This window comes from Orbicella franksi, chromosome 1 (genome assembly GCF_964199315.1).
Source record: "Orbicella franksi chromosome 1, jaOrbFran1.1, whole genome shotgun sequence".
Classification (NCBI taxonomy): domain Eukaryota; kingdom Metazoa; phylum Cnidaria; class Anthozoa; order Scleractinia; family Merulinidae; genus Orbicella; species Orbicella franksi.
Window position 1 is genome coordinate 33,314,648 of NC_138145.1, and position 27,613 is coordinate 33,342,260.

The 27,613-nt window shown below is 39.0% G+C and overlaps 2 protein-coding genes across 2 annotated transcripts in view; both read right to left on the reverse strand.

Moving 5' to 3' along the window:
* The window catches only part of LOC145479758 (uncharacterized), a 307,549-nt gene that overhangs the window by 232,340 nt on the left and 47,596 nt on the right, over positions 1–27,613 (reverse strand). The window lies entirely within an intron of this gene.
* LOC145479330 (isocitrate dehydrogenase [NADP] cytoplasmic-like) overlaps positions 1–27,613 on the reverse strand; it is a 111,930-nt gene that overhangs the window by 40,078 nt on the left and 44,239 nt on the right. Inside the window, exons 5-6 of the mRNA XM_081457671.1 lie at positions 13,828–13,974; positions 13,320–13,456 (exon numbers count right to left, since the gene is read on the reverse strand). Coding sequence (XP_081313797.1) covers positions 13,320–13,456; positions 13,828–13,974 — 284 coding nt within the window. The remainder of the gene's footprint in view (positions 1–13,319; positions 13,457–13,827; positions 13,975–27,613) is intronic.

Sequence of the window (27,613 nt, forward strand, 5' to 3'; positions counted from 1 at the left end):
CGACAGTCGGCCAACAGTTGGCTAACGTGTTTGCTGAAGTGAGAACTAGGTTCTAATAACAGTTGTCATAATGGGAACTGGGTTCTAAGAGCACGAAAAACACGATGGCGGTCAAAAGTAAACTTTCTATTTTCATATTGTAGTGAAAGTTTCCCATCGACAAGGCCCAAATGAGTCACCGACACGCCACTGACGCACCACCAACGCATCACCGACGCAGCTTGTACGTTACAAGCTTAAAAAGTGGCCGATGCGTCGATCGACTGTCGGCTGACAGTCGACCGATGCGTCAGCCAACACGTTGGCCCACACGTTGGCCAACGTGTCGGTAGGATCGGATTCTTTACCTTTACCCAGATGCTCTCGAATCAATGTTTTCTATTACTCTGAACACTTTATTGCGAATGTTACTCCATGTTTTCTACGAGCAGTACACTTCTCATTCGGCTTGCTATGTATGGCTTCGCTCATTCTTAAAAATGAATGCTAGTTTCTTAAGATGCTGTTGCCTGATCTGGAAGTGTAAACAACATACATTTGAGACATTTTTTCAGATCAAGTAAGTTGCAGGGTAAACAGTAAGTCCTTCCTCAAGCGTTCGAAACGCTTGTTCAGGTTTAAATCTTTCAAATTGAAGCAATGTGAAAATAAATTAAGCTCAAAACAACAAAATCCAAGTTAATAATAACTAAACAAGACGTTATTTTGATGGTTCTTCATTAAATATACACCTTCAAATTTTCTTTGAACACACGCAATCCACCTAATGTGCACTACAAAAAAAATGAATGTGTTCTGCTGTGTTCTAAAGATGGCGAAATACGAGAAACAAAAACCCAAATTTCGTATATGGCTGCTTTAAAGGTGGCAATGATGTGTTTGATACAAAAACTCTCAACTTGGCTGATGTTTTGAGTTTTTCACCTTGCGTGATCAACTTTGTTGTTGCAAATAGTAGAGAGCAGGTCTGCTTTGAGCAACAAATTTTGGCTTTGCTGCTCATTCATGTGTGATCTTCTATGAAATTTCTCTTTCACCTAATGTGTAGTCCACACTAATGCTTATTAATCTGCACAGGCATTTAGAGCAATTATTGGTTTTGTTATAAAGAGAAGTATCACAAGGAGAGCATGGGGTTTTCTGAAACAAACATAGAGCTTTGTAAAGTTACTAAAGAAGTTAGTGCTCACAGGTACCTACTCCACCCCAACCCCTTGCTGCATGGCTAATTAATAAATTGAAATTACTGGTAACTAATACACTGAATGCAAATATGGTGGGCTGCTTGGTTGGCACCTGGGACGAGTTGCATGCAAGTGAGGCTAGTCAGGCTTTGATGTTTTGTTTTGACAATGCTTCCTCAGAAAAGTCTTGCTTCGTCATCGATCTGGTCTGTTTTTGTTTCGCTCTCCCTATGAGTTGTTGTGTTCCTAAATGCCACCAGAAGGAATTGAAATCTTCCACAGCAGAGAAAGTGTTTTTTTTCGTTTCTGCGGTCGCCTCTCAGGGAAAACCGAGGAAGGAAAGTAGTTCACAATCACCAAAGGAGCTGGTTAAGTTTGTTCGTTCAGGCTGGAAGATCTTAGAAAATGTGTAAGCCACTGCATTTAGCTCCAAGTCGTTCTCATTTGGCTCAAAGCATTCATTCGATACAATGATGGGGGCAGTTGAAGTTCACTCGCTTGGTTATTACACCATAGTATTTGTTTCATGCGATTCTGTGTGAGTGGACGCGAAGTCAACTTCTTCCTTTGAGACACAGGATGTTTTTCAAAAGGAGCTTTTCTTTACTTTGGGGAAGGTACTGGCCATGTAAATCGTGTTGGAAAACCACCAGACACCACATAAGCTTGTCATTTTTCTAAGGTCTAATGTGAAATGTAAGGAACAAACTTTAGTTCCTGCGACGATTGTGAACTCCTTTCCTTCGTCTCAACGAATTGCATTGATCCACTATTTTCCCTAAGCTTAAGAGACGAACGGTGGAAAATTTATATCCCTTCTCGTGGCGTTTAGAAACACAGCAGCTCGTAGCCAGAGCTAAATAAAACAGATCAGATCGACGACGAAGCAAAACTTTCCTGAGGAAGCCTTGTCAAAACAAAACATCAAAGCCTGACTAGCCTTGCTTTCATGCAACTTGTCCTGGGCGCCGACCGAGTGGTCCGCCATATTTGCATTTGGTGTATTAAACAAACATTCAAGTTTGCACCTTATTGCCTTAGCACTTTAGAAGGTGGCAGCCCCCTAAACCATCCCAATAGTGCACTCTGTACTAAAAATGACACAATGTTCAAGGCAAAAACAAATCAAAGGCCCTTGGCTGCCCAGTGTTGCCTAATGTCACTTGTTTAGTGCGAAGAAATCTACTGCCGAACCAAACAAGTGTACTGCAGGTGTAACAGTAGATCAGGATAGGATACATTTTCACTTCTGTTAATTTTATGAACCGCCTTGATCTGGCCCGATATGACCCTTGATTGACAATTAATTTTTCTGATTTATACCAGTTTGCTTACTCTCAGAAAGTGCACATTATATGATAGTTTTTAATTGGCTCATAAATTGTCCCTAAATTATTCTTATGTAAAGGTTGCATTTAGTTTTTAGATTTCAGTATTTGCAACCCTTCAACAAAAGGGTTTCCTTCAACAGATTGTCACACAGTTTAGAATTCCATATCTTCAATTTCAGGAACATTGTTGTTTGCTGCTTTATTTTCTTAGATTGAAATGATACTGATATCAGAAGAATCGAAAACCAGTCAGCGAGAATAAGTTCCGGGTAATTCATGTATTGCTTCAAAGTGTGGGCCATGTTCTCATGCTAGCCCGTGTACATCCGGAGATGCACAGGTTACTCTTGTGCTAAAAAGAAAATGTAAAGTAAACAGAATGGAAGTATGACACTTCCAGTAGCATAACGAATTAATTTGATCTGGCCCTGACCCATGACGGTATATACACAGTGAGATATTGATCATAGCCCTAACAATTAATTTGTTGTGAGTTGTACCTGTGTTCTTATTTGCAGAAATTGTGCTTTAGAGGTTAGTTTTTAATCCACTCATTGTCACCTTTAGATTTTTCTACATGACTGAAACCCATCACTTCAACATTTTAGGCCTGTTATTTGTTGTCACAGGAACTTCAAGAAACCTCCGGAAAGTTTATGGGGACTCACCGGGTGACTTATCGGGCTCAAAAAGTCACCGGGTTTTTCAAGAAGCAGGCCCCAGGTCCACTTCAGGCAGGACATTACAGGGCTGCAGCAACCACCTCAGATGCTCTGGACAGCTTCATTTAATTTCTGCCATTTCCTGTTTCGTTCCTCCATCTCATCAACCCATATACTAATCTCTTCTTCTGGTATTGAGGCTTTGGACAAATGGGACTGCAAACAGACTGTTTCCAACCCCTCACCAGTGCCTGCAACCACTGCACACACACCATGACTGGCTTTGTACATGTACTCCCCTCACAACAGTAATTACAGAGACAGTGGCAGAATCAGACTCTTCAAAGTCGTCTCCAATCACCATCGCCATCAATGTGATTCACCCTTACTGTCACTGTGACCATCGTGACCATGGTCACTGCCATCATATCCAGCTTCAATCTGGTTTGTGCACTCACAGATAACACCATAGTGCTGTTACAGTAACGCATTAAAAAGTTGCAAGAATATGTGTAGAGATACACCTCTTACTCAAAGACATAATTTGTTTAAATGTACAGCTTCCCATGATCTCTACACTTGTAGATACAGACTTGGATGAATTCTTAGCTACATGTAAATTATGCAAACAGTGCAGAGGAGATTTCGCTATGTAAGGCCTTTCAGTGGACAGCTGTTTCCTCCTACCTAGGAATTGTCAGCATTATGTAAGGCACAGTGGACAACAGGATAAAATTATTGTCACTTCTTCTTCCACCTAGCTCAGTGACTCAACACACATGCATCATGACTCCTCACACACTTGTCTCTAGTAGTCCACAAAATAATGTGTTCCTAATTCTTATGTTGTGATACTGAGGTGGGAGAAATAAGAGCTTTCTTCCATTATTTACTATGTCCTATGAAGTAGGACTAAACACCTCTCCATTGTTAGGATTAAGGGGGTATCATAAGAGTACAAGAGCTATTATTCGAGGGAAGTGTTCATTAGGAACAAATGACAAAACATTTTTGAAGAAAAAATCCATGTGACAACTCTGTTCTTATCCAGAAGAGACACAAAAAAAACACAACTACATGTACACAGCTTAAATTTCACTGTCACTCACTCAGTCTATTTCTCAATTGAGCTGTCTTTGCCCTATTTAATAAACACCACTTTAGAGCTCAGTGACTTAAACATTGGTGCCATGTTTTTGTTTTGGGGTGTTTCTACTCAAAAGACCTGGTGGCACTTACTTAAGTTGAAGTATAGTACCTGACACTCTAGAGGTATATACAAATGCACATGCGCGAGCGTATAGGCAGTCCATTTGTGACCCTCACTCCCAGGTGATGACACAGGCACGTATGCAATAACACGGCACGCAAAGCGTGACATGTAACATTGATATGCACATATAAAAAATGCAAAACAATAAGTGTCATGGTGGCTTTGTTTGGCACGTTTTGACACGCTGAAGCTTTTGTTCAAGTGAACGTGTTGGATGTCACACTAAGCCTGCCATATAACACAGCAAAAACGTACGATATGACATGGCATTGCTCTGAAAAAGAATAATAGAAAGACCATACATAACAATCTTATCATCAGGCCAAAAGCGTGTTTGCATCAACCAGCTGAGTTACCGGGAGGTGTTTGATATGAAAAAAAAACATATAGAAAACTACCAACATTGTTATCTTGCAGAGAAAACTGGAACTCCTCTAAACAGCCAGAATAATGATGCACCTTCCTTTCTGATGCAATCACCACTGTCCACTGTAAACCAGAACATGCAAGTTACATACTGCAGTGGACCCACAGATGAGCAGCAGCGAAAAGTGGAAGCAATAGTGTTCATGGGGTCTCAAGTCATCACCACCGCCATGGTGTGCGTTGAAGCCCTGTTTACAGCCAAAGAGTTAGCTAATGGCAACACATCAGGTTCTAATGGGTACAAGCCACTGGATGACCTGAAGTTATGATTCCTGGCCTCAGCGCTCTGCCAGAAGTTTGATTCACCAGTGTTTCCCGACCAGTGGGAGAATGCTAAAGTGCAAAAACGGTACTTTGTACACTACAGAAATGAACAAACTTTTAGTGCACAAATCTCATGAAAAATAATGAGAACAATATGTAACTGAGAATACTTACCAAGGGAGAGCTTCATTTAATTTAAACTTTACAGCATTGACTGTAACTTTTCAATCACAGGATGCGCATTGTTGGGTGTTGATTCAGTTTTTGTGTGAAAACAGTTATGACATTTTCAAATGAATCTACATTTTTCTCTCGAAAGGAAATTGTAAGAGGATAAATTTTATTAGTATCTCAGGAAATGTCTGTTTACAAATAAACTGGCTTTCAAAAGTTTTTCCATATTTTTGCTTACAGTTAGTTCCACTCTGGTTAATTGCAGTTAACATTTATTTGTTGGAAAGCACTATTTTCACTGTAATGTTTTAGTTTGACTCATTGATTGCATGACTCATAAAAACTGTATTCTCAAACTGACCAGTCATGTGTAAATTGAAATCAAGTGAAGAAGCTAGTCATAAAAGGGGATAAGTGACGATTTTGGTTGCTTTTCTTTTTTCTTGCTCAAAATTAGCTGAATTCTTGCATGTGGTCTCCAGTGTAATAGAAAAACATGTTCCTGTATTTTTGCCGCTGGTTTTTGCTTTGCTTTATAAAGACGCTGCTAGGAAAACCGAGTGGTTTTTTGCATACGCAATCTCCTGAAAACGAAGCAAAGTTTAGCGGAAAAACTACAGGACATTGCTAAACATACCTAAACAAAACTCTATGCGAAATTTGGAGCGTTTTCGACAAAGTTCACTTTTGATTAAAATACCTAACGCCCTTTTCCCGCCGAGGCTGCAAATAAACGAAGCCGGGCCTTTGTTATGATAACCAAGCCAAGCCTTTGTTATAAGTCGAAGTCTCGCCTCGGTTTATCATAACAAAGGATCGGCCCGCCGCCACCGCAGGGACTTTGATCTCACTTAGAAAGCAGAAAAATGTCAACTTCACGCAACGTATAAGCTCAAAAATGTTAATTTTAGGTCAAAAAAGGTTTAAATGTTGATTTCACGTTAACGCGTGACGACAAGGAGGTTGATTTCACTTAGAAACCAGCAAAATGTCAATTTCACGCAACGCATAAGCTTAATGATGTTGATTTCAGGTCTAAATAGGTTAAAATGTTGATTTCACGTTAACACGTGACTGCAAGGAGGTTGATTTCTCTTAGAAACCAGCAAAATGTCAATTCCACACAACGTATAAGCTCAAAAATGTTGATTTTAGGTCAAAAAAGGTTTAAATGTTGATTTCACGTTAACGCGTGACGGCAAGGATGTTGGTTTCACTTAGAAACCAACAAAATGTCGATTTCATGCAGCGCATAAGCTCAATGATGTTGATTTCAGGTCTAAATAGGTTAAAATGTTGATTTGACGTTAATGCGTGACGGCAAGGAGGTTGATTTCTCTTAGAAACTAGCAAAATGTCGATTCCACGCAACGTATAAGCTCAAAAATGTTGATTTTAGGTCAAAAGAGGTTTAAATGTTGATTTCACGTTGACGCATGACGGCAAGGATGTTGGTTTCACTTAGAAACCAGCAAAATGTCAATTTTACGCCGCACATAAACTCAATGATGTTGATTTCAAGTCTAAATAGGTTAAAATGTTGATTTGACGTTAACGCGTGACAGCAAGGATGTTGGTTTCACTTAGAAAAAAGCAAAATGGTAGGGGCCCATCATGGGCTCCTGAAAATGGTAATTTCACGCAACGTATAAGCTCAAAAATGCTGATTTCAGGTCAAAAAAAGGTGTAAATAAAAATAAAATGAAACAAATAAACATTTCAATAAGCACTTTTCCAAATACGGCAACATCTTCAATGGCCAAAAAATCACGAGATAAAACATAGTTTATGTCACGCACCGCCATAACTTCCAAGTTGAAAATGCGCTGGTACCTCTTATGCCTGATGAGGATAACAACTTTGGTGACTGTTTAGTTTTGGATTTAAGAATTTGATGACTCCACGTGAAAACGCTCTATAAATAGGGCTGACAGATTAACAAATTAACCCTTCTGCGCAACGTACGGGTCTCCATACATCTGCATGTCCCCTGATCCCAGAAGCTCAAAACACTACAAATCATGCCGATTTGAAATAAAATCAACGCAAACTGGATCACAGATCTGTCACAATCGATCGCCACCTGCTGGCCATTATTATGTTTAAATCTAGTTACCAGTTCGAGAAACGTCCGCAGAACGTAATCGCAATGCATGCTGGGAAGGGTCTTTACACCTCGTGCACGGGAAAACATGGCAGTCGATACAAGACAAATTTTATAAGTCTAAAACCAGTTCTCGCTTTCCAAACTTTGACGCTAGCAACGCTTGGCAAATGGGCCACAACTCACCAGAGGGTATTTTTCTTGGGCAAGAACTGCTCTTGGACTTTGCTACCTGGCTCGACCTGACTTCGAACGCCGATAACACGATTACGGTATATCAGCTGCCTTCGAAGTTTCAGAACACATTTTGATTCTTTAAAACGTGCTGATGACTTACGGGTTTATCGAGGCTTTATGATGCCTCTCAACCACCAGGTAGGCATACAAGGTACTTTAAAACAATGCTTAAGTTATTAGTTGACAGAGCTCTAATGCGGCACATCTCTTTTTTGTTTGATGGCATTTCGTTTGACGCTTGATCAATTCACGTGTTGTGTTCACGTCACAATAACCGGTGTAAACAATCCGTTTCCAGATTTCCGCTCTATATGCTGTGGGATTTGGTTTTGACTTCATACACTATAAACAGTCTGCCTGTTTGCTGTTCAACAAATAAACTCCTAAAGACATGGCTAGGAAAAGCCAAGTTTTTTGCCTACGTTGCAACTCGAAAACAAAGCAAAAACCAGCGACAAAAATACAGAACCACATTTTTCTATTACATTGAAGACCACATGCAAAAATTCAGCTAATTTGGAGCAAGAGAAAAGAAAAGCAACCAAAATCGTCACTTATCCCCTTTTATGACTAGCTTCTTCAATGCTCCCTCATCATAGAGCATTACAATCTAGCTCTCTGCACGCATTGCAGGCCTATGATGAGGGAGCATTGAAGAAGCTAGTCATAAAAGGGGATAAGTGACGATTTTGGTTGCTTTTCTTTTTTCTTGCTCAAAATTAGCTGAATTTTTGCATGTGGTCTTCAGTGTAATAGAAAAACGTGTTCCTGTATTTTTGCCGCTGCTTTTTGCTTCGCTTTATAAAGATGCCGCTAGGAAAACCGAGTGGTTTTTTGCATACGCAATATCCTGAAAACGAAGCAAAGTTTAGCGGAAAAACTACGGGACATTGCTAAACATACCTAAACAAAACTCTATGCGAAATTTGGAGCGTTTTCGACAAAGTTCACTTTTGATTAAAATACCTAACGCCCTTTTCCCGCCGAGGCTGCAAATAAACAAAGCCGGGCCTTTGTTATGATAAACAGAGCCGATCCTTTGTTATAATAACCAAGCCAAGCCTTTGTTATAAGTCGAAGTCTCACCTCGGTTTATCATAACAAAGGATCGGCCCGCCGCAACCGCAGGGACTTTGATCTCACTTAGAAAGCAGAAAAATGTCAATTTCACGCAACGTATAAGCTCAAAAATGTTAATTTTAGGTCAAAAAAGGTTTAAGTGTTGATTTCACGTTAACGCGTGACGACAAGGAGGTTGATTTCACTTAGAAACCAGCAAAATGTCAATTTCACACAACGCATAAGCTTAATGATGTTGATTTCAGGTCTAAATAGGTTAAAATGTTGATTTCACATTAACGCGTGACTGCAAGGAGGTTGATTTCTCTTAGAAACCAGCAAAATGTCAATTCCACGCAATGTATAAGCTCAAAAATGTTGATTTTAGGTCAAAAAAGGTTTAAATGTTGATTTCACGTTAACGCGTGACGGCAAGGATGTTGGTTTCACTTAGAAACCAACAAAATGTCAATTTCACGCAATGTATAAGCTCAAAAATGTCAATTTTAGGTCAAAAAAGGTTTAAATGTTGATTTCACGTTAGCGCGCGACGACAAGGAGGTTGATTTCACTTAGAAACCAGCAAAATGTCAATTTCACGCAACGCATAAGCTTAATGATGTTGATTTCAGGTCTAAATAGGTTAAAATGTTGATTTCACGTTAACACGTGACGGCAAGGAGGTTGTTTTCTCTTAGAAACCAGCAAAATGTCAATTCCACGCAACATATAAGCTCAAAAATGTTGATTTTAGGTCAAAAAAGGTTTAAATGTTGATTTCACGTTAACGCGTGACGGCAAGGATGTTGGTTTCACTTAGAAACCAACAAAATGTCAATTTCACGCAACGTATAAGCTCAAAAATGTTGATTTTAGGTCAAAAAAGGTTTAAATGTTGATTTCACGTTAACGCGTGACGGCAAGGATGTTGGTTTCACTTAGAAACCAACAAAATGTCAATTTCACGCAATGTATAAGCTCAAAAATGTCAATTTTAGGTCAAAAAAGGTTTAAATGTTGATTTCACGTTAACGCGCGACGACAAGGAGGTTGATTTCACTTAGAAACCAGCAAAATGTCAATTTCACGCAACGCATAAGCTTAATGATGTTGATTTCAGGTCTAAATAGGTTAAAATGTTGATTTCACGTTAACACGTGACGGCAAGGAGGTTGATTTCTCTTAGAAACCAGCAAAATGTCAATTCCACGCAACATATAAGCTCAAAAATGTTGATTTTAGGTCAAAAAAGGTTTAAATGTTGATTTCACGTTAACGCGTGACGGCAAGGATGTTGGTTTCACTTAGAAACCAACAAAATGTCAATTTCACGCAACGTATAAGCTCAAAAATGTTGATTTTAGGTCAAAAAAGGTTTAAATGTTGATTTCACATTAACGCGCGACGACAAGGAGGTTGATTTCACTTAGAAACCAGCAAAATGTCAATTTCACGCAACGCATAAGCTTAATGATGTTGATTTCAGGTCTAAATAGGTTAAAATGTTGATTTCACGTTAACACGTGACGGCAAGGAGGTTGATTTCTCTTAGAAAGCAGCAAAATGTCAATTCCACGCAACATATAAGCTCAAAAATGTTGATTTTAGGTCAAAAAAGGTTTAAATGTTGATTTCACGTTAACGCGTGACGGCAAGGATGTTGGTTTCACCTAGAAAGCAACACAATGTCGATTTCACGCAGCGCATAAGCTCAATGATGTTGATTTCAGGTCTAAATAGGTTAAAATGTTGATTTCACGTTAACACGTGACGGCAAGGAGGTTGATTTCTCTTAGAAACCCGGAAAATGTCAATTCCACGCAACGTGTAAGCTCAAAAATGTTGATTTTAGGTCAAAAAAGGTTTAAATGTTGATTTCACGTTAACGCGTGACGGCAAGGATGTTGGTTTCACCTAGAAAGCAACAAAATGTCGATTTCATGCAGCGCATAAGCTCAATGATGTTGATTTCAGGTCTAAATAGGTTAAAATGTTGATTTCGCGATAACGCGTGACGGCAAGGATGTTGGTTTCACCTAGAAAGCAACAAAATGTCGATTTCACGCAGCGCATAAGCTCAATGATGTTGATTTCAGGTCTAAATAGGTTAAAATGTTGATTTCGCAATAATGCGTGACGGCAAGGATGTTGGTTTCACCTAGAAACCAACAAAATGTTGATTTCACGCAGCGCATAAGCTCAATGTTGATTTCAGGTCTAAATAGGTGAACATGTTGATTTCACGTTAATGCTTGACGGCAAGGATGCTAGTGTCACTTAGAAAACAGCAAAATGGTAATTTCACGCAACGTATAAGCTCAATGATGTTGATCTCACGTGAAAATGCTCTATAAATAGAGTTGACAGATTAACAGATTAACCCTTCTGTGCAACATATGGGTCTCCATACATCTGCATGTCCACTGATCCCAGAAGTTCAAAACACTATAAATCATGCTGATTTGAAATAAAATCAACGGAACCTGGATCACAGATCTATGTTACAATCGATCGCTACTTGTTGGCCATTATTATGTTTAAACAGTCTAGTCACCAATTCGAAAAATGTCCGCAGAATGTGATTGCAATGCATGCCGGGAAGGGTCTTTACACCTCGTGCACGGGAAAACATGGCAGTCGATACAAGACAAATTTTATAAGTCTAAAACCAGTTCTTGCTTTCCAAACTTTGATGCTAGCAATGCTTGGCAATTGGGCCATGACTCACCAGAGGGTATTTTTCTTGGGCAAGAACTGCTCTTGGACTTTGCTGCCTGGCTTGATCTGACTTCGAACGCCGATAACATGATTACAGTATATCAGCTGCCTTCGAAGTTTCAGAACACATTTTGATTCTTTAAAACATGCTGATGCTGTGAGATTTGATTTTGACCTCATACACTATAAACAGTCTGCCTGTTTGCTATTCAACAAATAAACTCCTAAAGACATGGCTGGGAAAAGCCAAGTATTTTTGCATACGTTATAACTTGAAAACGAAGCAAAAACCAGCGACAAAAATACAGGGTTACGTTTTTCTATTACATTGAAGACCACATGCAAAAATTCAAGCCCTTTTGTGAAAATTTTTTTCTCACGCAAATCGTCACTTAGCATGGTTTTGCACTCACTCCTTCAATTATATTCATGAAGTACGTTTAAGTGAATGAAATACATGTCTTCGAAATTTAATTATTTTGCACCCAAAAAGACAATACAACATTCCCTAAAATCAACCCAGTACACATTTAAACATTGTACAAAAATATCTGAGCGTTTTAAAGACGGAAGAATGATGTGGTTTTGCATGCGAGGCTCTCAAACTTGCTTAATAACATGGTGCGTCAAATGATGATTTTGACAGAATTTGGTAATTTGCATATTTCTTTGAAATAAAAGGATATTTTGCCAAAAAAACTATCCATTAGTTTTTGTCATGGCCTAGCCTATCTACCATAAGAATATCAGCGAAATCGAATTTTCGACCCTTGCTGCAAAATTAAGAATTTGTCTGAGTTTTACAGGCAGGCATTCTTAAGTGCTTGATGAAATGGACGTTTACCTGTGGTCGACATAAACTAAGGTGAAATTTAGATGGCCAAGAGCGGTAACATTTTTCTCACATTACCAAAACATTACCATGGCTCTGGAGGATTTCTTTCTACTACTGAAGTGAAAGGGTATCGCTACAAATGGCGATTTTAAGCAATTTGCTGAGATAAGTGTAGGAATCGTGGAATCACTCCCTTACCTAAATGCCTGGAAGAGGCTGGGTGTCTACAAAATGAAGACCAAAGACCTAAGACCTATGACTTAAGACCGAAAAACAAAGACTTTTTTTTGAACAGGCCTATCAAACCAGAGACAGTCAAACTGGGTCAAGGCTCTTCCTCAGACACCAACTGACAAGAAATCAATGGGGTCTTCGTTTTATAGAAAGTGCTGGTTCAAACTATAAAACGAAGACCTTGGCTTAAATGCTTTCTTGGATGACAACTGATGCGAAATCAATGGGATCTTCGTTCTTTAGAAAGGGCCGGCTCGAACTATAAAATGAAGACCCTCCCACACGCTTTGTTAGATGTCAACTGATGTGAAATCAATGAGGTCTTCGTTTTGTAGGAAGGGCAGGCTCAAACTACAAAATGAAGACCCTTGCTTAATAGATGTCAACTGATGCAAAATCAGTAGGGTCTTCATATTTAGAGAGGGCTGCCTGGATCTATAAAATGAAGACCCGGCAACACAACATGCCATTTCGCGTGCCATTTCGCTTGCTTAAAAGTGTGCCATTTCACTGGTTTGGTGTGTTATTTTACTCGCTGCTTTGCTTCTGTAATTTTGGCGCTTTTTTTGTTAGAATGAACTCTCCTTTGTTTTTACTGTGCGATATGAAACAAAAGAAAATTTTAACGAGCTGTGCATTGTAACACGCTGCTAATGTGTTTAAGGAATTTTCTTTTGTCTAGCATGTTAAAAGAGCATATCCATGTCATCACCTTTTTACCTGTATTCCTGTGGAGGGTCACATGTACACATCTTTTCAAATCCTAATAGCAACAGGCAACAATATATCATTATAATCATTACAATTGAGCTGACTACCTCAAATAAATCTCTTCAAAGATGTCCTTAAATCTGCCATCATATTTCTTAAGGATGGTGTTCTTGGTGCTCATGTACAGCGGCCACTCCTTACTCAGTGCATACTGGAAGCAGCTATGGGCAAAATCCCTGATGGACTAAAAATGCAATTTCAGTTACCTCTCTATTAAAGAGTCTCATTTCTGAGCTATACCTAGCATTTCTCATGAACATTTCATCAGTCTTCCATACACCATGTTAACCAAATCAATGTAGAAATACACCAAATTAAGACTGAAGTTTGTTATAATTTATTGTTAGGACAACAGAAATAAAAACAAAAGCCCAAGAGAAGTTCCCCCCTCTTAATCAAAATCTTTTACAGGGTTACATGTACATGTACATGTACATGTAACTGTCTTTCTTCATGCCTACAATACATGTGTACCAGCCAACACTGACAGAAATATGTGGACGTCACAGGAAAAAACAAAACAAATTTAGACCACCTGAATCTTCAAATGAATACCTCATCAGTATTATACATGCCCATGGTCACACCTCCAGTGCCTGTAAACTCAAAGACCTCAGTAGTGAGTTTCCCACTACCATCAGCTGGGTTGTAGGAGATTTCAAACACTCCTGGTCCATTGACGACAAAATCTCTGGCACGGTACTGGAATAAGTGGTTCATGTTTAGTAAGTTTCATTATCAGTACACTATGTGGCACCTTTATAACCTGTCTGACAATCTTGGTCGGTCTGTTTGTCTGTCTGTCTGTTTGTGTGTCTATCTAACTATCTCAAGATATAATTGCCTTGAAAATTGGTACATGTAGTTTCGAAAACGAAGACCTGAAGACCAACTACGACAACAACAACCCCCTCTGAAAACGAAGCCTACTATGTAAATTACTTTTGGAGTAGCCTGCGAACACAGCTGTCCTTCTTTGCTTTCATTTTCGCAGGCTACTTTTGGAGTGAATACCAAAGGATGTGGTACGAAATAAATTATCATAAGAATAAAAATAAGTTCTGCAATTACAAAATTAATTAATTATGATCATTCATTCCTGGCTTATTCCTAGATGACCCTAGATCCTTTCCTTTAGTTTTGCTGCAAGAACTTTGACACCTATCAGCCAAAAAATTACAGTGACTATTCACTGAAAGACTGCTAGATTATCATTTTGATTCTCCACCTTGAATGCCTGTTGTTAGAATTATTTTGACATTTGTTCTTATTATTCTTGCAAAACTTTGCCTGTAATGCGACTTTTGACCGGACTAACCCAGGCATAGTTAATCAATAAAAAACGATATTGGAAATCAATCGATTCAGTCAATATCAATCGCCGATTGCTATCAATTGATAACAATCGAACTCACAGAAACATTTCTTTATACCTATCGATTGGGAAAAATCTATCGATTTTGACAATAACCACCTGGACTATTCAAAGATGGCTTTCAGCTGTTGTGTAAAATAATACCTGGAACAACACGAGACAGGCATTCATCTTCAGCATTTTTATCAACATGACATGATGATTTTAAACTAAGGCCTCAAAGTCCAGGTGGAGTGATCTCTTCTCCATGTCTTCTGGGGTCTAAAGCAGAATCTTGGCATGTCTGTCCATCAACTATCACTATCGACTGCATCCTGAAAACTACATCTTCTTTTATCTGTATTGTTCCTGGTCAATATTTATCACATCAAAGTGATTACTGCTATGCTACTTGGTTATATTTTCCTTCTGGCCTACTCTGAGATTTATTCTTGCATTATTTTGTTTCCTAATGCAAAAATTTGAAATCACTAGAACACTGACCCTGTTGTTTATTTTTGCTTCATCTCAATGCCGATGCTGCAATGAGACTGGAGGGTTTTACACTGCTACTCTGGCCTGAACTTCTTCCGGTGTTTAAAACGTAAGGCCCAAAATGTTTCTGTTAGTTACTTCTGTTCTTGTTATTTTATTGTAAAAGATACGCAGGCCATGATAAAATGACTCAAATAAAACCATTACAGACAAATTTTGTCAAACATTTTATCAGTGTAACTTGTAAAAGGACAAAAATGATTTCCAATACCAATCGCTACTAATTGAAAGGCCGCGTGCAAGAACATCCCTTAGAATTTTAGGCCATTTTGAAAGTGTTCAAAAATAGCTGAATTTTGGCATGTAGGCTTCGTTTTACTTGACAAACATTGCTCTGAATTTTTTTTGGCTGGGGCGCTCTTCATTCTCGAGAAATAACGTGTGTAAAAAGCTCAGTTTTCCAAGCGGCATCTTTTGGAGATCTTTTGTTGAACAAAAAACAAAAGAAACCTTATTATTTTGTAGAACAGCAAACAGGCAGACTGTTTATAGTGTATTCCACTGAATCTTAGCTGTCTTAAAGTCAAAGGAAAATAGTATATAGAGCGGAAATCTGGGACCAGATTGTTTACATCGGTTATTGTGACGTAAACACAACATGTGAATCGATCGAGCGGCAAACAAAATACCATCGAACGAAAAAGAGATGTGCTGCATTAGAGCTCTGTCAACTAATATCTTAAGCATTGTGTTAAAGTACCTTGTGTGCCTGCCTGGTGGTTGAGAGGCATCATAAAGCCTCGATAAACCCGTAAGTCATCAGCACGTTTTAAAGAATCAAAATGTGTTCTGAAACTTCGAAGGTAGCTGATATACCGTAATGGTGTTATCGGCGTTCAAAGTCAGATCGAGCCAGGCAGCAAAGTCCAAGAGCAGTTCTTGCCCAAGAAAAATACCCTCTCATGAGTTGTGGCCCATTTGTCAAGCATTGCTAGTGTCAAAGTTTGGAAAGCGAGAACTGGTTTTTGAGTGATAAAATTTGTCTTGTATCGACCGCCATGTTTTCCCGTTCACGAGGTGTAAAGACCCTTCCCAGCATGCATTGCAATCACGTTCTGCTCGTGTTTCTCGAACTGGTAACTAGATTGTTTCGGCTTTTTTCATTTAAAGATAATAATGGCCAACAAGTAGCAATCGATTGTAACATAGATCTGTGATCCAGGTTGCGTTGATTTTATTTCATATTGGCATGATTTGTAATGTTTTGAACTTCTGGGATCAGCGGACATGCAGATGTATGGAGACCCGTACATTGCGCAGAAGGGTTAATTTGTTAATCTGCTAGGCGGTGCGTGACATAAAGTTACTATCGCGTTTGTCAAAAAATATGTATTTATCTCGTGATTTTTAGCCATTTAAGACGTTGCTGTATTTGGAAAAGTGCTTATTTGATGTTTATTTGTTCAGTGCAGATAATCATTGTCCCAGATAACCAAAGTAAGTTCCAGATGTTAACACTATTTTCTGGCCGCCATATTTTACCTATTTAAACCTGAAATCAACATTTTTGAGCTTATACGCTGCGTGAAATTAACATTTTGCTGTTTTCAACATCCTTGCCGTCACGCGTTAACGTGAAATCAGCATTTTTACCTATTTAGACCTGAAATTAACAATTTTTAGCTTATAAGTTGCGTGAAATTAACATTTTGCTGTTTGCTAAGTGAAATCAACATCCTTGCCGTCACACGTTAACCTAAAATCAGCATTTTTACCTATTTAGACCTGAAATTAACATTTTTGCGCTTATACGTTGCGTGAAATTAACATTTTGCTGTTTTCTAAGTGAAATCAACATCCTTGCCATCACGCGTTAACATGAAATAAGCATTTTTACCTATTTAGACCTGAAATCAACATTTTTGAGTTTATACGCTGCGTGAAATTAACATTTTGCTGTTTTCTAAGTGAAATCAACATCCCTACCATCTCGGGTTAACATGAAATCAACATTTAAACCTTTTTTGACCTAAAATCGACATTTTTGAGTTTATACGCTGCGTGAAATTAACATTTTGCTGTTTTCTAAGTGAAATCAACATCCCTACCGTCTCGGGTTAACATGAAATCAACATTTAAACCTTTTTTGACCTAAAATCGACATTGAGCTTTTACGTTGCATAAAATTGACATTTTGCTGCTTTCTAAGAGAAATCAACATCCTTGCCGTCGTGTGTTAACATGAGTCAACATTTTAAGCACTTTTGACCTGAAAAAAAAAACAAATTTGAGCTTATATAAGCTGCGTGAAATTGACATTTTGCTGGTTTCTAAGTAAAATCAAAGTCCTTGCGGTCGCGGCAGGCCGATCCTTTGTTATAATAAACCGAGGCGAGACTTCGACTTATAACAAAGGCTTGGCTTGGCTATTATAACAAAGGATTGGCTCTGTTTATCATAACAAAAGCCCGGCTTCGTTTATTTGAAGGACTCGGCAGGAAAAGGGCATCAGGTATTTTAATCAAAAGTGAACTTTGTCGAAAACGCTCCAAATTCCGCATGCAGTTTCATTCAGGTATGTTAAGCAATGTCCCGCAGTGTTCGCGCTAAAGTTCGCTTTGTTCTCGAGATATTGCATATGCAATAAACCACTCGGTTTTTACAACCTGTGTGCCTTTTTTGCATACGTTATTTCTCGAGAATGAAAAGCAACCCAGCGAAAAAAACTTCAGAGCAATGTTTCTCAGGTGAAATGAAGCCCACATGCCAAAATTCAGCTAGTTTTAAGCACTTTCAAAAATGGCCGAAAAATCTAGGGGACATTCTTGCATACGGCCTTTCAATTGACAATAGTTGATGAACCAATCATTATAGATTAATATCAGTAATCAACAAGAATTGAACTCACAACTTTTTTTCTTCATCAATTTTCATTGATTGCTATTGGCAATCGATATCAATAATTGTTATCAATCAATATTGATCATCATTTTATCAATTGACTACGCCTGGAGAACAATGTCTGGCTGTCGGTTATGTCACAGTCACCATTTAGTGAAAGTAAACTTCTTTTTGTGGGAAGGCAGCCTTCCAATGCATCGCTTAACTCTAGATTACCAGAATTTTGGTGGGAGGAGCTTTGCAAACTAGTCACAAAATATTGTGTACAGTATAAGTTCTCTCATGTGTGCTGTTTGGGTTAGTATTTGACTGATATTTAAGTTAATAGATCCCGAATCCTGGTCATCAATTCTGGCTGACTGTTTGTTAAAGTTGTAAGGGCTTTCTGATTCCTTGTTTTTTTGAGGTTTTTTGATTGTAAGATTTAATTTGTTAAACCAATCATTAGAGATGATATGTAAATCAACCAAGCAAACGTTCCTACAAATAAATACAAACGGTGCGGAAAGTGCAAAGTCAGCAAGCTTCACATAATTATAAATAAGTGGATGCCATAAACATTGTGGTTATCAAAAATAATGACTTGGATATAAGCATTCCCAGAAGATAAATTTGTGCTACTATCCCTGTTGTTGTCCATCTGTTTAGAATGCAGAAGTCAGCTGAAAAGTTAATATAAATAACACCAAAATAATTCTTCTAGAAAGAACGCTAATTTAATAAGCGATACATTCAGTTGAACAAGAGATACTTCCATATCATAGATGACAAAGTCCATTTTAAACTTGTCCGCAGTGTTCTATAGTGTGGTTTTGTTTTACATGTATTCAGGAAGACCTTTGATTCAGACCTTGCAACCCGAAGGACAATAAATTGTGACCCTCCATACGAAAACACATCTTATCCACAAAAGTGTTTTCTAGGGGGTTTGAGGTCGCTCTGAAACCCTTTGGAAACCCTTTGGAAACACTTTGAAACCCTTTTGAAACCCTTTTGAAACGTTTTGAAACCCTTTGGAAACCCTTTTGAAACGCTTTGAAACTCTTTGGAACATGGAAACACTAAACCCCTTAGAAATGTTTTGAATACTCTTTGAAAACCCGATTTGAAAATGTCGGGGGAAAAAACGTATTCTCCTAGTTTGTGTTCGCTGGCGAATGTGCGACAACACTGCATGATACAATTTTTTTTCAGAAATGTTATTTTGCCGCATGATTCATTACTGATTTATTTATACTTGTGGAAAGATCAAAAGATATAACGCATGTGAAACTTCTACCAAGTTTAATGGCGAAAATTTTGGATGTTTGTGAATGTAAATGTGAATAGGTTATTGTTTACATGAGATATCAATGACACGTCTCATTTGCATATTTGAGTGAGATACGACCTTTTCTTTCGAATATTTTGTTTGCTACTGTGTAATTCTGTGTACGTTTTGTCTAAACTAATTCTCAAGCTTTCCGAAGAATTTGAAATTATGCTTCTCACTTAAACCGTTTGCTCGTTACAAAACTTTTGCTTTCTTGCAAGTAAAAAAATGGAACATGTTGGCTTTTGATCTCGCCATCGAACTATCAAGACACTGTAATTTGTTAAAGGCATTGTTAGTGCGGTTCGAATGGTTTTCATTCCTTCTTTTGGATTGCCTTAAAAACAATATAAAAGCTGTTGGCAACTCTTTTGAAAACTGTTGCTAACACTTTTAAAAGCCCTTTGGAAACCCTCAAGGAGTTTCAAACCCTTTCGAAACGCTTCAGAAACTCATTAGAGACCCCTTGGAAACCCTTTAGAAACCCGGTTTCAGTAGTTTGAAACCCTTTGGAAACCCTTTGAAACTCTTTAGAAACCCTTTGGAAACTCTTTAGAAACCCTTTGGAAACCCAGTTTCAGGAGTTTGAAACCCTTTGGAAACTGTTTTCAAACCCGGTTTCACCCAAATTTCCATGTTTCATAAGACATGTTTTCGTATGGAGGGTCACAATTATCATTGCTTCTAAGTCATTGTTGCCCTCTTTGCCATCAGTCAAGCCTTCTTGATGCTTATTCCTTACCATTTCAAACTCTTTAAGGTGGGTTTTGGTTCTAAATACAAAATTTTGTAGTCTAGAAGAAAACCACAACACACGACGTCATGTTTGCTTTGGATGCTGTGATAAAAAATATCCCTTTCTACTATCCCCCTAGAATGTGTAAAGGACCAAAACACAATAAGCACCAGAGGACACAGACTGCAAGCAGTCTCTCTTTTGCTCAAAAATCTGTGGGGCGATGGGTTGTGAGCGTGTGAGCATGATATGCAAAGCCACATGCCTCCCACGCTACCCACGGCTTGTGGCTTGCCACTTGCACGTCACACTCACAGTCACATTTGTTTTACTTTCTTCATTGCGTTCTTCCCCATGGATTTGCGTGACATTCACAAGCATGGAGGATGTCCCATCTCACACAAAAAAGGTGTTATCACAGAATTTAACTCTCTACTAAACATACATGACCTTGTTGATGTGTGGCCACAAAAACATTTAGATATACTGGATTTCATATGGAGTAATCCATCAATGAAAATCCAATGCAGACTTCATTACTTTCTTTTTCCAAAAAAAATGCTCAATGCTTAATTTCCAACTGTAAGATAGTACCAAACATTTTCTCTGATCATCCAACACTCTGCCTATCTTTACACTTGGAAGAGAATGAAACTTTGTGCTGCCCTGGTTTCTGGAAGTTAAATAACTCTTTGCTTGCACACAATGACTATGTTGATCTTATTACGAAAAAGATTTCCCGAATTCACTTCAAAATATCATGAGCTTGATGACCGAGGTTTATTCTGGGAGAAGATGAAAGTGGAAATAAAGGCTATGACAATTACCCATGCAAAACGTAAAGCAAGGGAAAAACGAGATGAAGAAAAGTGTGCAAACTATAATGAAACCATTACATACGAAACGGAGCGTGTGAAAAGTAAACTTGCAAAAATTGTTTCTATTAAAACATGTGGAACAATGGTTCGAAGTAAGGCAGGATGGCATGAATTTGGCCTGAAAAATAGTAACTACTTTTTCAACCTTGAAAAGCCAAATCACAGACAAAAAGAAATAAAAACTCGAAAGAAAGAGGATGGCACCTCTATTTCAAATGCCAAACAAATCCTTGATGAAGGCGCAATTTTTCAAACAAATCTATGAATCTAAAAACACTACTCCAGCGGATGACAATTTCAAGTTCCTTTTTGATCCTGACAGCATAAAAACTCTTGAAAGCGAAGAATGCGACAGCTGTGAAAGCTTACTAACACTAAGGGAGTGTACAAAATGTGACCTTACACAGGAAAATGTACACTACGCCTTATCCGTTAAATGGATAAAAGCATTTTTCATCCGTTTGTTATCCGTTACAATCAAACTGTTCAAACAGCTTTCGCAACAGGTAAACCAAAAACACTGACTCCCGGTCTGCTGACCCCCACTATGGACCGGGTCTGCGGACTACCTATGGACCAATCCATGGACCACCCCTACAAAGCCCCTCTACGGACCACCCCCCAAAACAGAATAGAAATAATAAATAAATATTTCAGTTACGGATTGTCTAACAGATAACTCGTGTCAGCGAAATTTCAAACGTTACAGTGTGCAAATGTAACAGACTTGGGTTCAGGCTCGGGCACAATTTATATCATCACACATTGCCATTTCCTTTGCTGTGGCCATACAGTATATGAAAAACTGGGAAGCCTCCAGGACACCTCTGGGAAGTCTCTAGGAAGCCTCAAAACTTGTGTTAATTCCTCTCTGCCATTTTGTTCAGTCCATTCTCCCGTGGGTTTGTGAACTCGTTCCAAGCTTCACAATTTGCTCAGCAAAATTACAGATACAAACAAGCTTAAATGACCTAAAAACACATCTTACATAGGCAGATGGAGCTACAAATGGAAGGTAAGAAGGTAAGTTTCCTTGTTTTTGCCATTAGCATCCCCTTACGCTGAAAACAGCTTTTAGGCATTTTTTTTGGGGGGGGGGGAGGAGGGTGTTAAAAACCCAAGTCTTACATTTGCACCGTTAAACACTTGGAATTTCACTGACACAAGTAATCTATTAGACAACCCACAAGTGAAATCTTTATTTATTATTTTTAGACTATTTTGGAGTGGTCCGTAGAGGGGGTCCGTAGAGGTAGCCAATGGACCGGTCCGTAGCGTAGTCCACAGACCCTGTCTGTAGTGGGGGTCAGTGTTTTCAGGTAACCCCTTTCGCAACCAGTCATAAATTTTCTGGATCTGTTAAAACAGAAAGAGGTATTTGTTAAGAATATCTCAGCAGCCGTTAAAACGGCAAAAGCGATCCCTTAGAGAAATCTAAGCATTCATTAAAACAGCAAAACCAATCCATTTAAAAATCCAAGCATCCGTTTAAATGGTAAAAGCAATCCATAAAGAAATCTTTGAATTTGTTTTAACGGGAAGCCTATCCCATATCCGTTTAGAAAGTCTTGGAACCATTATAAAAACGTTTCAATGAACATTTTAAGCGTACTGTTAAAATGACCAAAGACAATGTTAACCAGAAGCTACAGAGTTTAGAAGACAGACAGAACGGAACGGTAAAACAATTTGTTGAACCGAACAGAAAGCTGTGGTATGCTTGTAAATAAATCAAGTTGGTGTCTCATTTGCAAATGCTCAATTTACAACTTTCTTATGTCTTATGTTTTGTTGCAGGTTGAGTTTTTAAAGTTAGCTTGCCTAGTACATATTTTTATTTCCTTCTTTCATCAAAATAAAAACATCGAAATGAAAAACAGTGGTGGTCGAATGAGAACAAGAACAGTTGTGTTTGGGTAACGTGAATTCACATAAAACTATGGTATGCGCAATGTGACTTTGTTTAGTGTTAGTGTTGTGACTGGCATTTCTCCATGATCACGTGATGTATTCACGCTTTACTGAATAAATGAGTGTATGTTTGGATTCACTCGTGGCTGGTCATTACATTTGGCGACGAGACATTTCACTCTAGATTCGTACAGGAATGGCGACCTACGGAAAAATAGGCGAATTCAAAGAATCAGAAGAATCATTGACCCAGTATGTGGAGCAGTTGGAACAGTATTTCCTAGCGAATGAGGTGGAAGATGTGGCGAAACTCTGAGCAATTCTACTCAGTGTTTGCGGGAGCAAAACATACGCACTTGCAAGGGATTTACTTCAACTAACGAAGCCAGCGGAGAAAACTTTTAAGAAGATTGTCAACACACTTGAGAAGTACTTTCACTGAAGCCAAGTGAGATAGTGGATTCATAGCCGAAATCGAAACGAAGACGAAGGAGTTGCAGCATATGAAGAAGCTAGTCATAAAAGGAGATAAGTGACGATTTTGGTTGCTTTTCTTTTTTCTTGCTCCAAATTAGCTGAATTTTTGCATGTGGTCTTCAATGTAATAGAAAAACGTGTTCCTGTATTTTTGCCGCTGGTTTTTGCTTCGCTTTATAAAGACGCCGCTAGGAAAACCGAGTGGTTTTTTGCATACGCAATATCCTGAAAACAAAGCAAAGTTTAGCGGAAAAACTACGGGACATTGCTAAACATACCTCAACAAAACTCTATGCGAAATTTGGAGCGTTTTCGACAAAGTTCACTTTTGATTAAAATACCTAACGCCCTTTTCCCGCCGAAGCTGCAAATAAACGAAGCTGGGCCTGTGTTATGATAAACAGAGCCGATCCTTTGTTATAATAACCAAGCCAAGCCTTTGTTATAAGTTGAAGTCTCGCCTCGGTTTATCATAACAAAGGATCGGCCCGCCACGACCGCGGGGACTTTGATCTCACTTAGAAAGCAGCAAAATGTCAATTTCACGCAACGTATAAACTCAAAAATGTTAATTTTAGGTCAAAAAAGGTTTAAATGTTGATTTCACGTTAACACGTGACGACAAGGAGGTTGATTTCACTTAGAAACCAGCAAAATGTTGATTTCACGTTAACGCGTGACGACAAGGAGGTTGATTTCACTTAGAAACCAGCAAAATGTCAATTTCACGCAACGCATAAGCTTAATGATGTTGATTTCAGGTCTAAATACGGGTTAAAATGTTGATTTGACGTTAACGCGTGACGGCAAGGAGGTTGATTTCTCTTAGAAACCAGCAAAATGTCAATTCCACGCAACGTATAAGCTCAAAAATGTTGATTTTAGGTCAAAAAAGGTTTAAATGTTGATTTCACGTTAACGCGTGACGGCAAGGATGTTGGTTTCACTTAGAAACCAGCAAAATGTCAATTTCACGCAGCGCATAAGCTCAATGATGTTGATTTCAGGTCTAAATAGCTTAAAATGTTGATTTCGCGTTAACGCGTGACGGCAAGGATGTTGGTTTCACTTAGAAACCAGCAAAATGTCAATTTCACGCAGCGCATAAGCTCAATGATGTTGATTTCAGGTCTAAATAGCTTAAAATGTTGATTTCGCGTTAACGCGTGACGGCAAGGATGTTGGTTTCACTTAGAAACCAGCAAAATGTCAATTTCACGCAGCGCATAAGCTCAATGATGTTGATTTCAGGTCTAAATAGCTTAAAATGTTGATTTCGCGTTAACGTGTGACGGCAAGGATGTTGGTTTCACTTAGAAACCAGCAAAATGTCAATTTCACGCAGCGCATAAGCTCAATGATGTTGATTTCAGGTCTAAATAGCTTAAAATGTTGATTTGACGTTAACGCGTGACGGCAAGGAGGTTGGTTTTACTTAGAAACCAGCAAAATGTCAATTTCACGCAGCGCATAAGCTCAATGATGTTGATTTTAGGTCAAAAAAGGTTTAAATGTTGATTTCACGTTGACGTGTGACGGCAAGGATGTTGGTTTCACTTAGAAACCAGAAAAATGTCAATTTTACGCAGCGCATAAGCCCAATGATGTTGATTTCAAGTCTAAATAGGTTAAAATGTTGATTTGACGTTAACGCGTGACAGCAAGGATGTTGGTTTCACTTAGAAAACAGCAAAATGGTAGGAGCCCATGATGGGCTCCTGAAAATGGTAATTTCACGCAACGTATAAGCTCAAAAATGTTGATTTCAGGTCAAAAAAAGGTGTAAATAAAAATAAAATGAAACAAATAAACATTTCAACAAGCACTTTTCCAAATACGGCAACATCTTCAATGGCTAAAAAATCACAAGATAAAACATAGTTTTCGACAAACGCGATCGTAGCTTTATGTCACGCACCGCCATAACTTCCAAGTTGAAAATGCGCTGGTACCTCTTATGCCTGATGAGGATAACAACTTTGGTGGCTGTTTAGTTTTGGATTTAAGAATTTGATGACTCCACGTGAAAACGCTCCATAAATAGGGCTGACAGATTAACAGATTAACCCTTCTGCGCAACGTACGGGTCTCCATACATCTGCATGTCCCCTGATCCCAGAAGCTCAAAACACTACAAATCATGCCGATTTGAAATAAAATCAACGCAAACTGGATCACAGATCTGTTACAATCCATCGCCACTTGCTGGCCATTATGTTTAAATCTAGTTACCAGTTCGAGAAACGTCCACAGAACGTAATCGCAATGCATGCCGGGAAGGGTCTTTACACCTCGTGCGCGGGAAAACATGGCGGTCGATACAAGACAAATTTTATAAGTCTAAAACCAGTTCTTGCTTTCCAAACTTTGACGCTAGCAACGCTTGGCAAATGGGCCACAACTCACCAGAGGGTATTTTTCTTGGGCAAGAACTGCTCTTGGACTTTGCTACCTGGCTCGACCTGACTTCGAACGCCGATAACACGATTACGGTATATCAGCTGCCTTCGAAGTTTCAGAACACATTTTGATTCTTTAAAACGTACTGATGACTTACGGGTTTATCGAGGCTTTATGATGCCTCTCAACCACCAGGTAGGCATACAAGGTACTTTAAAACAATGCTTAAGATATTAGTTGACAGAGCTCTAATGCGGCACATCTCTTTTTTGTTTGATGGCATTTCGTTTGATGCTCGATCGATTCACATGTTGTGTTCACGTCACAATAACCGGTGTAAACAATCCGTTCCCAGATTTCCGCTCTATATGCTTTGGGATTCGGTTTTGACTTCATACACTATAAACAGTCTGCCTGTTTGCTGTTCAACAAATAAACTCCTAAAGACATGGCTAGGAAAAGCCGAGTTTTTTGCCTACGTTTTAACTCGAAAACAAAGCAAAAACCAGCGACAAAAATACAGAACCACGTTTTTCTATTACATTGAAGACCACATGCAAAAATTCAGCTATTTTGGAGCAAGAAAAAAGAAAAGCAACCAAAATCGTCACTTATCCCCTTTTATGACTAGCTTCTTCATATGTGGCAGAATTGCGTAAGCTAACCAAACATTGTAACTTTGGCGAGACATTACCAGAAATGGTAAGAGATCGGTTGGTCTGTGGCATAAATAATTAGAAAATCCAGCGGCGATTACTAGCAGAACGAGAGTTGACACTCAAGAAGGTCGAGGAGATTGCTTTGGGAGAAGAGTTAGCAGCGAAGCACGTGGCTGATATTCAGTCCGACACGACCCCCAGCAGCGTTAATCAGGTCGACGCTTGAGACAAGAACGGAATTAAAGATTGTCGTCCAGATTCATAGTTTTACCGTTGTGGGGAGAAACATGAAGCTTCAGCCTGACGATTTAGAGATGCTCAGTGTTTTAAATGCGGACGACAAGGGCACTCAGCCAGTGTGTCATGGCAAGAAAAGGCAAAAGAAAACGACGGGCAAAGGAACTGATTCTGGAACGTGGGAAGGTAAACATACCAGTTCATGAGACAGTAAGCTAGCAAAGGGGAAGAAGCAGCCTACACATTTCGTGGACGAAGTTTCTGGGGAAGAAGGTGTTTATGCCGTGACAATGTACCACATTCACGGACAAAGCAAACCCAAGACATTCAAAGTGACTGTGGAACTTTGTGGTGAACCACACAAATTGGAGATAGACACTGGTGCGACCAGCACCGTGTTGAATGAACAAATGTACAAGTTACGTGACAAATTGGAATTGAAGAGTTCAAAGGCCGCATTAAGCACATACACAGGAGAGAAAATACCAGTGTCGGGTGAAGTACTGATTCCTGTCAAGTACCAGAATCAACAGCATAATTTACCAGCCATGGTGGTGAGGAGTCCTGGACCCAATTTACTTGGAAGGGACTGGCTTCAAGTGATTACGTTTAACTGGAACAGTATTTTCAACATCCAGGAGGGCAACCGTCAGCTGCAGAAGATCCTAGATGCACACAAGGACACTATTGGCGAAGGACTGGGCACACTGAAGGGCACAGAAGCCAAAATCTCTGTTGACCCAAGTGCTCCACTCAAGTTCATGAAGGCTCGTCCTGTACCGTATGCACTCAAAATGAAAGTCAAAAAGGAACTGGATCAATTGCAGAGCGAAGGCATATCTCTGGTAGTGTTCACAGAGTAGGCGGCACCTATAGTTCCAGTGGTGAAAAGAGACGGATCAGTGCATATTTGTAGCAACCATAAGTGTACTTTTAACCAAGTCTCAAAGTTGGATAATTATCCAATCCCCAAGACTGAGG